This window comes from Symsagittifera roscoffensis, chromosome 1 (genome assembly GCF_963678635.1).
Source record: "Symsagittifera roscoffensis chromosome 1, txSymRosc1.1, whole genome shotgun sequence".
Classification (NCBI taxonomy): domain Eukaryota; kingdom Metazoa; phylum Xenacoelomorpha; order Acoela; family Convolutidae; genus Symsagittifera; species Symsagittifera roscoffensis.
Genome location: NC_087062.1, coordinates 3,626,966 through 3,640,624, shown reverse-complemented (window position 1 = coordinate 3,640,624; position 13,659 = coordinate 3,626,966). Strand labels below are relative to the sequence as shown.

Sequence of the window (13,659 nt, the reverse complement as noted above, 5' to 3'; positions counted from 1 at the left end):
CAGGGGATTGCTCATACATTGCTTCAACCATTGCTTTGAAGTTTCAATCGAATAACGAGTTGATAATGTTACACAACCCGACAGTTATCATCGTTTTCACTTTCGCATTCCTTTTCAGAGCATGAAGATTTTTTAGATTTGTTTCGCTTTTTTCTAAGTTTTTCGGTCACGTCGCAGTTTTTTGCTTTCGTCAACCTTTTAATTTTTGTGTAATTGTCCGCCAAGGACTCGAATTCACCAGTTGACAAAGTTATTCCTTGTCGATACTTAAAAGTTCCCTCTTCGTCTTTTTTGTACAATTTGATAGTTATGTAAGTACCGGTCTGTGCGAATGTTTTTGCACCGACTCTAACTAAACGTTTATCATTCGAAGATATATCCCTAAAATCATCGAAATAGTCTACATCCGTGTCAAGAGAAGCGTACATTATAAATGAATAACAACCAACTGGTTTTTAGTGTGGAACGTTGAAGAATGACTGATCACAGTATACGAGACAGATCATGCGCTCCCAAAGTAAAAATTTAGGTGATAAAGTTTACGAGCGCCCTAAGCCATATTGATAAGACTTAATCACCAAGGATATAATTTCTTTAACGATAAACCTCTTTTATATGGGTATTTAGTTACTTTTTCCCCCGGCTATACTCTAAAAATCTTCTAGTGTTATTTATTGTGACGGTTATTTTAATGACTGTTATGAATCATGGCAATGAATTTCTAACAGCATAACAATGAATGTCTGGCAAACTATCATGAAAACTTGATTTTGAGTGCTTTCGCCCGTAGCCACTATAATAAAGCTGTCACATAAATCTAAAAAATCGGGTTTTCACATTCATTCCTAACATGACCTCAGGCGTCATGCTTAAAAGAATGAATAAAATTTGATAGCCTCGCCTAAAAAGTTATTAGCTTTGACCTAATTGAACTATGCCACCCCTTTCCTGATCTCATTTTCATTAATAAACTTTTCATACTTTTCATTCTCTCAATTTCATTTCGGTAGTTCAGTCATTTCATTTTAACAAAACTTTAAACCTCTTCAAGTCATGACTAGTCCTTTACAAATAATCTCAGTGTCTGATCGAGAAAGAACCATTATCTACCAAACATACACGAGAGAGTCGATTGCAGTCATCCATCAACAGAAAGAGAGAGTCTCTCCGTCTACAGCAAGTCCGTTCAATGACTTGGCTCCCCGAAAAAACGACGAGAATCAAAACGAGGAATGGACTACAAAAAGTCATATCATGCTACCAAACTACCTCCCTGATCACATCGATCTACTTAGACAGAATCGAAAACGAATGTACGAGAGTTGCACTATTCACGAGAGCTATCCGGCATTAGAAAAGACGGAGATAAACGACACAACCTCGCTCGAGCAGTCTCCAAGAAAAATTCTCTTCGCGTATGACTGCGAGTCAATGCCGTTGTATGAAAATCAGGAGGGATGTATTCGTGACTATGCAGAGCGCGAAGCGTACTGGGATATTCCGACAGCAATGTCTCCCGAGTCGTTTGTTAGGGGACCAGTTTCAACTCCAGAACAATCAACTTCCTATTCGGATGCTCGGGTTTCATCTAGTGCGGAGACAATTGATCTAGTCACCCCAGATCTCATTCAAGGCACTCCTCCAAATGCAGCTTGCTATGCGCCAAAAAAGAGAAAACTACAGTTTCGAGGTTTCTAATAACTTAAACAAAAAACTTTTCTTCTTTTGTTTCAAATATTATTCCAAGGTTTTATATTTTCATTTTTGTTTGATTTGACTTCTAAGCTGTTTTAACATTACTGTGTGTATATTTTTTGTCTCAGTTTTTATTTTGCTTAATAGATCAATTAAAGTTTGCCCCGTAAAGTTTTCAGCAAAATCTTAGAGAAAAACTAGAAAAAAATCAGAAATCGAGAATAATTTTACGCTAAAATTGTTTTTTGAGAAAGAATGAGAGAGAGAGAGAGAGAGAGAGAGAGATAAATACACTTGCTCACTAGTGAACCCCATTTGGAATATCCTTTTCGGGATATTGCTTTCTTTTCAAAAGAAAGATAAATATGGAAGGGTCCAACATTTTCTTGTTGGTAGTCCAACCATATTTATTTGGCTTTTTTATCAAACACTCTCTGTCCTCTCTCTCTCATCATACTTTGTGCCCGGTGGGGTTAGCCAGGTCTTACGCAAAGTAACAGAGAGTGTTTTAAGCCATAAATCTGCATTATATTACATTCATATACATGTTTTGGGTGAAAAACGGACAATTTTTTGGTAAAAATGTGAAAAAAAAAAATTATGTTTTTTTTTCGAAAAATGAACATGACCCTTAACCCTGCTCAGAAATTCATGGCAAATTGATTGAGGGTAGTTTCAATGGATTTGGAGAGAAAAAAAATTTTTTCCCAATTTTTTTTTTCAATATTTTCACAAAAATCAGATTTTCTCAAAAAATCACAACTTTTCAGGCGTCTACTCTCATTGATTGGGCTATAATTGTTTTTTTTTTTGAATTTCTACGCTTGTCCTAATTACGTATCAGATAGCTCCTAAAAATTTCAAACCACATTCACTTGAATTTAAAACGAACGAATAATTCAAGCTAAAAATGAAGGAAAAAAGAAGTTAAAAAATTATGTTTTTTAAATTTCGAACTTGACCAGTAGAACTGTGCTCGAGGTCCCACAAAACTTACTGGTTTTTTTGTTGATAGATTTAAAAGACACTTTTTTAAACATTACTTTTCCTTTTTTCACAACATAAAAAGTTTGAGGTTTTCCTTTATTTTGAAAAAAAAAAAATTTCACTTGAAATTACAGAACGGGAGGCGTTCCCGAGGAGCGTAGCGACGAGCAACGCCGGGTTAGCTATTGCCCCTTAAACCAAACGGCCATGCCTTAATATTTCGAAGGACATGATATGAAATGTTTCACGGGACACCGAATGACATGAAGGAAACTTTGATTCCGATATCTTTTACACATTCAAATGACAATCTATGCTTATCATGCATCGGTAACTATCAAGGTGTCAAATTTGCAAAATTTTCATTTTTTAAGTTTACTATTTTTTCAACTTAATTAGTTAGTTGAGGGCTTTACTTTCTGAATACTTTTATCTCATAAATCTACTTTTTATTATACCTATTTACGCAAACCAAGAAGTGGGCTTGAAATCATTAGGAAATTACTGTTTCACGGTTAAAATTAGTCAGAAAAAGTTTTAGGCTCTATCTGAATCATTCTAAGCATTAAATTTTGTAATTTAGTGCTGAAATGTTAATTGAAAGTCTAAACCAGTCGCCTAAAAAAAGCCAAAATTTTATCGCTAACCCTTAAAATTAACAGCAAAAGTTTGAGGCTGTAAATGAATCAGTTTTTAGTATACAAAACCCCTCCACTTGAGCAGAGTGATGAGACATATAGAGCTTAAAGCTAGAATAAACCCTGTTTTTGGAAAGGAAAAGACTTATTGCCAAGACGGCGAAGTATAACTCTCGTTAATGGCTTCTACTTGCCCTTACCCGCAAAGTTTTTTGGTGCTAGTCACTTCTCGCTTTTGCTTTTCCATAACCAGTTCTACTTGAAATTCTCCTAAATTTTCTTGAAATTTTCCTGAATTACTTCAGTAACTTCAACAAACAATGCCGAACTCTACTTCTATCGCGACACCTGTTCCTTGCCAGCAGTGCGGAAAAATACTGAGCTCTAAAAGGAACTTGAGAAGACATGAGCAAAAAGTTCACAAGATCCTTCCTCCCCCTCCTCCTCAAACTGTTTGCGATGAGTGTCTAGAGTCATTCGAGAGTTTGTCGGAAGCCCGAGAGCACGTCGAGCTGGTACATGACATGACTTCGAATAGTCATTGTATCTATTGCCATACAATATTTCTCACCGCGGAAAGCTATGGACAACACTTGCTGAAGAAGCACGCATTGCCTGTTTGGGACGGCATTGAGACGACGTCTTCCGCTGCCCCAACGGAAAGCGCGTTCAGAGGCAAATTGCGTCGATACGATCTCAAAGTTGGTGAAAAAGAAATGGATTTGCTTCAAGTCATGATGCAAAACAAGGAGGAAATAGATGCTCTTATACTGGAAAGGGTCAAAGAGGGTCCGAACAAGGTGCAATTCCATGTGGAAGTGGGAATGATCAAAATTCCCACTGTGCAAGACGGGGACAGTGGAAACTTCGAAAGGACCATGCTGTTTCTGAACACTAAGACATTGACAGTGTACTTCGAGGGAATAGCTGGGGTTCAATTCTTGGAACTGATTGAACATATGGTCAACCAAGTCAATTCGTTCTCTTCTCATGGTAGCGGATGGATTATTGACAGAATTGAAAAATTGCAAATCAGTTTCGCGGCCTTCTCACCAATAAGAGCAGGATCCTACCTCGAGCTACCTGATGCACTCAGCGCAGCATCTACTCTGCTCACAAATATCAACACTAAAGATGATGACCGTTGCTTTCTCTACTCCTTTGTTGCCGCATATCACAATGTGAATGAGCCGGCCCTCTACCCCACATCTAGACGGTGGCTGGAGAAAAACAAAGTCTCAACCTACAATCTCGACAAAGAAGGAATTGTGAAAATCAATGGGGAATACGAAATGCCAATGGGTCTGATGGATATGGACAGATTTGAAAAGTTGAACAATTGTCAAATCAACGTCTTCCGGTAAGCAAATTCTAATTTCCTTCTAAAAATTTTAAAATTCCTTCAATAATGTTCTTCACCTATTCAAACACCCTTTTTATTTCATTTCAAACCTAGGTATAAAAATTATTTTTCTGTTCAGGTACAACGATGGCGAATTGTTGCCCATAAGAGTATCGAGCAGATTCACTACTAGCCTGATTGTGGACTTGTTGCTGCTGACAGATGGATCAAAATATCACTGTGTTGATAAGTGATCTCCAGAAACTGGTCGAGTACGTGCGGCACAAAGTGCACCGATTTCAATCTGAGATTTGTCGCAAATGTTTCCACACATGCGCTTCATTCGAAACTTTGAGAAGACATCAAGAACTGTGCTACCAAGACGAAGATGTCGTCATAACAATGCCCAAGCCGGGAAAAGATGACCACAAGTTCAAAAACTTAACAGCTCGTTGGTACGTACCCAGAGTAATCTACTTTGATTTGGAGTCACTGCTCTTACCAGTATACGGACCGCAACCTGATCCGCGAAAATCTAGCACGCAAACAATTGAAATCCATCAACCGTGCGGCTACGCGTTAGCAGTAATCGAATTTGGGAAAAAAGACCTGTTAAAGTTTGAGCTTAAAAGAGGACCGAATGTGATGGAAGAGCTAATTAGCTCCCTTGAATCGTTAGCGAGACAAATTTACGTAGAAAAAAGGAAATATTACACTTTCACTGGTATAACAGACCAGGAACGGGAAGATGCTACAATTTGTTGGATATGCGAGAATGATTTTTCCGACAATGATCAAGTGGTACTTGATCATTGCCATTACACCAACAAGTTTCTGGGTTGGGCACACAATGAGTGTAACGTTAATAGAAAAACAACAAATTACATTCCAGTGGTAGCTCATAATTTATCAAATTATGATTTACACTTTATAATCAAAGCGCTGGCAAAAAGCGATTCGGAAAACACTTTTTCCGTAATACCCGCATCTGAAGAAAAATATATATCCTTGACAATCTCAGTCTACATAAAAACGTACACGGACAAAAACGGAAAAATCAAAAAACTCTACGAAAATCTGAGATTCATCGATTCGTATAGGTTCATGCTGGCATCGTTGGCAAAACTTGTCGATAATTTGCCCAACGAAAAGTTTTTTCTGCTGGAGAACTATTTTGAAAAACTCGGCCACTCACGTGAAAAAGTCAGTCTGTTGAAACAGAAAGGGCATTACCCCTACTCATACTTCAACTCATTCGAAAAATTCCGAGAAACTCGCCTTCCCCCACGAGCAATGTGGAAAAATAGTCTAACAGGAGGGGATGTGAGTGTTTCAAGAAGCGAGTACAATCATGCCCTTAAAGTTTTCACCGAACTGAAGTGTGGCTCACTTGGTGATTACCACGACTTGTACTTGACTACAGATGTGCTATTGCTTGCTTCCGTTTTCGAAGCTTTTCGTGAAGTTTGCTATCAAACATACGGGCTGGATTGCGCCTGTTACTTCACGGCAAGTAACCTTTCCGGGGACGCCTTTCTAAAAGTTTGTAAGCCCGAACTGAAACTCTTAACGGACCGTGAACATCTAGACCTTGTGCAGCGAATGATACGAGGAGGCATGTCGTCGATTTACGCGCGCCGATTTTACAAAGCAAACAATAAATACCTCGACGATTTTTCGCCCTCAGAACCATCAAGCTACATCCTCAATATTGATGCAAACAATTTGTACGGGGGGATAATGAAACACTGCCCTTTGCCCTTAAACGATTTTTCAATAGTTGAAAAAAGTCTGGCAGACATACTGCTCACCAGCGAAACATCAGAATGGGGTTATATAGTTGAAGTCAATTTAACCATACCCGAAGAGCTTCACGACTTCTTTGCTGATTACCCCCTTGCCCCCTCTCGTGAAGTAGTGGACATCGGTGCAATGAGCAACGAGCAAGTCGACATGTTGGGAAAATTGGGAATCACCACACTGCCAAAAGTGCCAAAGCTTCTACAGACCTTGCATCCTAAAGAAGGTTATGTTTTGCACTACCTTACCCTAAAATTGTACCATGAGCTAGGAATGAAAATAACTCACCTCGGAAAAGTTCTTCAGTTCCGCCAAAGTCACTGGATGGCACCCTTTGTCGACCTCAACACCCGCCTACGAAAAGCCGCGGTAAATAAATTCCAGGAGAACTTCTACAAGCTAATTGTTAATTCAGCTTTCGGTAAGACAATGGAGTCTAAGTTAGGAAGAAAGAAGCTGGAGATTGTAAGGAATGAGAGAGAACTTTTACAAAAAACAGCTCTGAGCACAATGAAAAGCTTTCAAATCATTGACGATCAATTAGCCACAATTAGCTTTTCAGTAACAAAAATATTGTGGGATAAACCTATGATAGTTGGTGCGACCATCCTAGACCTCGCCAAGCGTTTCATGTTTCAGTTTCACTATCAAAAAATGAAACCAAATCTAAACTTGGAACTCCTTTACTCCGACACGGATAGTTTTATTTACGCCATAAAAACTGATGACGTTTACCGAGACTTGGAGAAAATAAAAGCTGATTTCGACTTTTCAAATTACGATAAGGACCATTTCTTGTTCGAGGATACCAACAAGAAAGTTGTGCTGAAGTTCAAAGACGAGACTGGTGGGAAGCCGATCAGAGAATTCATCGCCCTAAAACCGAAACTATATTCGGTCGTCCTTAATGGTAAATAAAATTTAAGCCACCCTTCCACCCCCCATTCCTACCTTTTACAGAACAAAAAATACCACCACCAACCTACCTACACCCCTTAATTTGTTGCATTAAACTATGGGCATTTAGCTGATTTAGGCAACATTATACAATGTTGCCTAAACGTTGATTTATCTGACAACATATTCCCTCTTGTTTCCTCTTTTTTAATCATAATTTAGAGTCTTCTGCTCTTTTTTGGTAAAATGAATCAAATTTTGTTCGGTATAAATTGAGTTGCTGAAGTGAAATGAAGCTATCCCCAACGTTGTAGAAAAGAATAATAATTTTGCTATTGTTTAGAAGGCACTCAAAAATTGAGTGCCAAAGGAATTAAACGGAGTGCACAGAGAGAACTGGTCCACCAAACCTTCAGGGACACATTATTCACTGGAAAAACAATGAGAGTATACAACTATAATATAGTTTCGAAAGGTCACACCAATATGACAGTGAAACAAAACAAACTTGCCTTATCACCATTCGACTCAAAACGTTTTCTACTTTTCGACGGAATTTCGACAGTGCCCTTTGGCCATAAAGCCGCTGAAGAAAATGCTTTTCTAGAAGACATTTACATGGACACCGAGTGGGCCAACTCATACAATGAAACTGATAACAGTTCTCCCGATTTTACACTCCCGGATTGGGGATTTTTACAGCGGCCCTACTCAGAAGCAGAGCTGCAAGAAGAAGAAGAAGCTTCTAGTAGCCGAGTCCGTGAACGTCCCCCTATAAAAAACCCATTTATTTTATCTGAAGCTTCAGAAGAACGACCATCTAAAAAACACCGCAAAGAAAACCAAAACAATAAACATTAAAGTCTGAAACATATATTTTCAGATGATTTTTACTCTTCGTCCTTTTTATACTTCGACTTGTATATGTTTTGGTTTTTACCAATTTACAACTAATAAAATACTCGTATTGAGCTCAATCACTGTTTTAACATAAATAGCTTCAGGCAAATAAACTAGTAGACACAAACCAAGTGTTAATTCAAACAAATGTGTGAAATCCTTAGGCTTGTTTTGAATAATAAACTTTAATAGCATGACAAATCTTTGACGAAAAGAAAGAAAGCCAGGAAATGATATCCACATGAAACTAGGACGAAAAAAGAAAAGTTCAGGAATTAGGACGATTAATTTTAATTATCGCGGGAAAAGGGACCGCTTTCAAAGGAATTAGAAGGAATTATTGTATCGCGTCCCGGTTGTTGAGCTCAGCTTAACAAGATCCTAAGGAGGGGGTCTTTTACTTTAGGGGTGGGAACTTGCGATCATTTACAAAATCCTAGGATAGGGGTCCTCCAAAAAATTAAGGACCCCTTTCCTAGGATTTTGCTTTACGTGAGGACCCCCCCCCCCCCTTAGGAAGGACCCCCCCCTTAGGATCCGGGACACGATACAATACTACTGCAATCATTTACAAAGTGATAAAATTTGTAAATGATTGCTAGTTGTCCGCTTTATAACATGACTTGAGATTCATGTTGTTTCTGATTTATTCCTACTCTACCACTGCTTTTTACTTTTTTATATGCAATCATATTACGATATCCATCATTTTTGAGCGCATTACCGTGAGTTTTTTTTTGATGCATGTCTCAGTTGAAGCAACTGCTATTGCTTTGTTTTTTATTTTTGAGAGACAAAACTCTAATTTAGTAAAATTCCAGATTAGTATATTTCATTTTTATTTTTTTATAGAAGTACGGACCGAGATATTTGCTGATTGATTTGAAATTTTAGAACAGATTTGCTTATATTTCAACTGCGATTTTCGCTCACTTTTGATTTTTCTTTGTTTTGTTTTTTTTTCTCCTTACTTAGTGGACCAAAAATTAATAAATTTTTTTTGTGGTCGTTTTCTGAGTCAAGAATACATAATCACTTGCTTTACTTAATCTTTGCATTTTATGTTGTCATAATTTTTTCTTTTAATGTACAACTTGTACCGCGGAAGTCACAGTGTCTTTTACCCTGCTTCTGAGATATTATTATTATATTTATTTACTCATTTTTGAATATGAACAAATTTAAAAGAAAACATACAGAAGGTTGCTTGAAACAAACTTTTTAACAAATACCTTTTCCAGCTTTTTTTTGAAAAAATCTCATGTTTCGAATGCCAAAAAAAATGGCCTGAAAGTTCTCTGATATATTAGAACAATTTACGATATGCACTTTTCCTCAAATTTGACCCAAATTGAGACAACTGGATCAAAAGTTATTTTCTTCATTTCGTCTGGAAATCTGAAAAATAAATCCATCTTTCGAAACTGAAAGTCAATCACCTTTTACGTGACTTTTTTCTTTTGATATTCGATAGTAGAGTTTGATCTCCTTTTAAGAACGGAAATGAAGTGAACCTAAGATGAGACCAAAAATCAAACTGCGAAAATATAAGTTTGTGCTAAAAAGAATCACCGGGACCTATATAAGAGTCTGAAATACTTTCATCGACTCTTAAAAATTACTATTCACATTTATGGAAAATGAGCACATTATTGTCCGAAGTTGCTATGTTTACAGAATTGAGACGGATGCTTAGGCATATCAAATATTTTTCAACACGATAAACGTAAGCTTTGAAAAAGGTTGACAATGTCTCCCGCTTGTGAAAAACAATCCAGGCACTATGCTGTATTTAGGTGTGAATTTTTGGGTATCGACGTAAGTAAGCATAGGGTTCAAACATTCCTTGTATTGTGTAAAAAAACTCTTTTCAAGGATTTCAATATAGAACAGTTCCTGAAATATACGTCGGTGTTGTCAAACTATTATTAAATGATTATATAATGATTAAGTTTTATGAAAAAGTTCTAACCAGTGCAGACAGTAATTTGGGCAGATTCTTGAGACATAACTCCTCCGCATCCATTTATCAGTCCGTAAAAACTCAATCCGTATTCAGTGCCGGGGTCTAAAGAAGACAAATTGAAAGACTCGTTAGTGCTCAAGCTTACAGCATTCGGAATACCTAATGCAGAGCTGCTGTTATCGAAAACATAGCGATCGATGCGACCACTTGCTGTCTTGATGCTAGTTACTGCTGCATCAATTTGAATTGAAGCATCACTGGTCGAAACAGGAACATCAGTGAAATCTGGATTTTGAGGTTCTAAAAAAATGACACATTTGCAACACTGTTTGAATTGTTTGCCGAGCTGATCAATATTTGAGCATACAGGTTCTCCCTTCCTATAAAGAGAATTCTTATAAGGAGAAAAATAGTAATTTACAATTTTTTCCTGCAAATATTTGTAGTTGGTAAAAATTGTTGCGCTGTTAAAAAGTGCAGTTCTGAAAATCTTATACCAGTTTTCTACTTCTCTATCTTAAATGAAAACAAAGCAAAGAAAAATATCAAGTTTTCAGATTGAAGGAAAGTAAGGCTTTTCCGCATTAAAAAACGCATGAAAAAACCTAGTATTCCATAGAATACTTTCCGCCTCACGTAAAGGTGAGCAAGTTTCTCTTCTGAATTTAAAAAAGTGCATGATAATTAAGCTTTGAAAATTTCCAGCAAAAAGCTTCAATTGTTTTTGCAAGCATGTAACATGGTATTCTGACTCAGTATTTTTAAAAATTAGTTTCATTTGAATTTGTTTAACTGCTGCCTATCATTTGACCTTGATATGTTCATTCTCCTCAGCAGACAGAATGCTCTCTCATATTTTAATGTTTCAACTTTGAGATTAAATCATTCTATTCATTTTATTATTTTAGTTGAAGAGTTAGCCGTTACAAAGGAAAGTTTTATCATGGCGGAGGGAAGAGTGGGAAGAATGGAGCGATCTTTTTCACCTTGCTGTGATGGCTAAAAAAATATAAATCGAGAATCTACTTAATCCGATAGAGAAAGACTACCGACAACCAACTGTATTCGAGATTTGACGAATAGCGAAACAGAAATTCAAAAAACCGCGTGACTTGGAAAACAAACATCAAAATCACAAGAGATTCGACACAGATGAAACGGCATCGATTAAGACAGAGACCAAACTTTTCAACTGAATGAGGGTTAAAAAAAGCAGACAAGAAACAATGCTCGTTATTATATCTTGCCCTCGAAAGCGAAGAAAAACAAATTTTTGCTTAAAAACTCAAAAGAGTAAAAGTCAAAAAGAGATTTTTTAAGGAGGTAAGAATTTAGGAGGTAAAAATTAATTTGCTAGCAACTTTTTTCCTTGTAAACTAAAAAACTGTAATTTAAGACAAAGCAAAATCAGTCCTAAGCAAGGAAAGAGTACCCAATTGGAATGCGACGACCGGATTGAGGATGGGTACAAGGACAATACGAATCAGAAAAAGAACCAATAGTCATAAAAAAAGGGTTTCTAATCGGAATTACCGTCTCTCTCAAAACCCTCTTTGTCAAAAATTCCCCTTCAAGTTCACTTCAAATGAAAACTGAATCGACAAAAAAAAGAAAGCATTTATGAAAACAATTTTTTCAAGAAACTTCACTAGAAAATTCTAAAGGCTGGTAAGGCCACGGTCATATTATCCGAAGGAAAACTCATAAAAAGTTAGATATCGTTTCGCCTGAACCCAATTTAGCCTATGCTCGATCTTTCAAAGGTTATATTTCATTTCAAATTTATACAACGAAAAACTGCTACGTAGATTGAGCCGAAGTGTTGGTCCACCAACATTTTGCGGCTGAATAATTTGAATCCTTCGCATCCAATGGACATAAACTCAGACAAAAGCCTCTCCATTTCTTCTTAAGACATCTTATTTTTATTCTCAACAAACTCTTCACTGAGAATTGCCATGAACGATTTCGTCGACAACTTTGTTATCGATAGCGAAATATTCAATGCAGAGTTAAAAACTTAGTTCAACAGGATAAGAAAACTGAAAACTCGAATTCCAAAAAAATATCTTTTTTTTCATGCAAAATGAGTATTTAGATTTCTTGCATTAACCTTCATAATGCTTTTGAGGTCTTAACTTCTAATCATTTAGCTTAGTTCATTTTAATTTGACGTTTTTCAACCTAGTCTTTCAAATTAATCATAATTCCACCATCTAATTGTAAAGAAATAGAATTAGCTGTAACCAAAGAAATTTTTATCATATGGCTAGAAGTTCATAGTTTTGTTTCTTCAAAAAATCCGCAGCAATTCGCTTGTCCGGTGAAAACAAAACATTGCCAACAGAAAGTTGGAGAAGAGTCAGTGAACGCAAGAAAACGAACAAAATACTGTATTAATTCTCTAACAAATCTCAATCTTCGAAGTTCGACGAAAACAATAATTGGCTCCATAGCTTTTTGAACTTCAAGAAAATTAATTGGAATGCCGACGACCGGATTGAGGATGGGTGCAAGGACAAAACTATTCAGAAAAAGAACCAATACTCATTTGAAAAGGGTTTCGAATCGGATTACTGTCTCTCTCAAAACCGTCTTTGTCAAAAATTCCCCTTCAAATTCACTTCAAATGATAACTGAATCGAAAAAAAGAAAGCATTTATGAAAACAATTTTTTCAAGAAACTTCACTAGAAAATTCTAAAGGCTGGTAAGGCCGCGGTCAAATTATCCGATGGAAAACTCATTAAAAATTAGATATTGTTTCGCCTAAACCCAATTTAGCCTATGCTCGATCTTTCAAAGGTTATATTTCATTTCAAGTTTATACTAATAATAATTTTGAAGTAAGTAGAAAGCTGACAAACCAAAACAAACCAATCCCGAATAGGAAAACCAAAAAATTAGGCACAAAATTAATAAAAGACATCGAGCTGGCTACTTTGGATATGAACCAACCTTAGGACTAGGACTTCACATTCTTCATGCAATCCGCCAAGAAGACAACCTACACGCACGAGAAAAAAAAAACAATCTCCAAAACAGGTTATGTAGCTTGCGATGAATCTATGTTTTTTCCTTCGGATACGTCTAATATTAGTGACTGGCAATCAGTGGCCGGATGTTCTCCATGTAGAGACATGGCTAGAGAACGCTATATGATGGAATATTATAGCCATATAAAACCCGAAACAACCATTACACATTCTCGTATTTCCCTTAGTAGCGCAAAATTTGAGATTTTACACGGACAGAAAATCAACATGGTGAAAACCACAAAAGAACTTATCATCAAATTAACCGCATCGACAATGTTATATCAATGCGTACAACCAATGAACTCGGACCACGAATCCAAACCTCTTACTACTGCTTCTGATGTACCCCAGCTGACCCGACTTGATGATACCCATGTTAACTTCCCAGTATACGAGG

General features: G+C 36.8%; 2 protein-coding genes across 2 annotated transcripts in view; one reads left to right on the top strand and one right to left on the bottom strand.

The window, feature by feature from the left end:
• Positions 1-13,659, top strand: part of LOC134857014 (uncharacterized) — a 290,454-nt gene that overhangs the window by 42,397 nt on the left and 234,398 nt on the right. The gene's annotated exons all lie outside the window — the stretch shown is intronic.
• Positions 1-13,659, bottom strand: part of LOC134841790 (fibronectin-like) — a 121,820-nt gene that overhangs the window by 40,357 nt on the left and 67,804 nt on the right. The window contains exons 9-10 of the mRNA XM_063857858.1: positions 10,385-10,525; positions 10,232-10,327 (exon numbers count right to left, since the gene is read on the bottom strand). Of these exons, the coding sequence (XP_063713928.1) occupies positions 10,232-10,327; positions 10,385-10,525 (237 nt within the window). The remainder of the gene's footprint in view (positions 1-10,231; positions 10,328-10,384; positions 10,526-13,659) is intronic.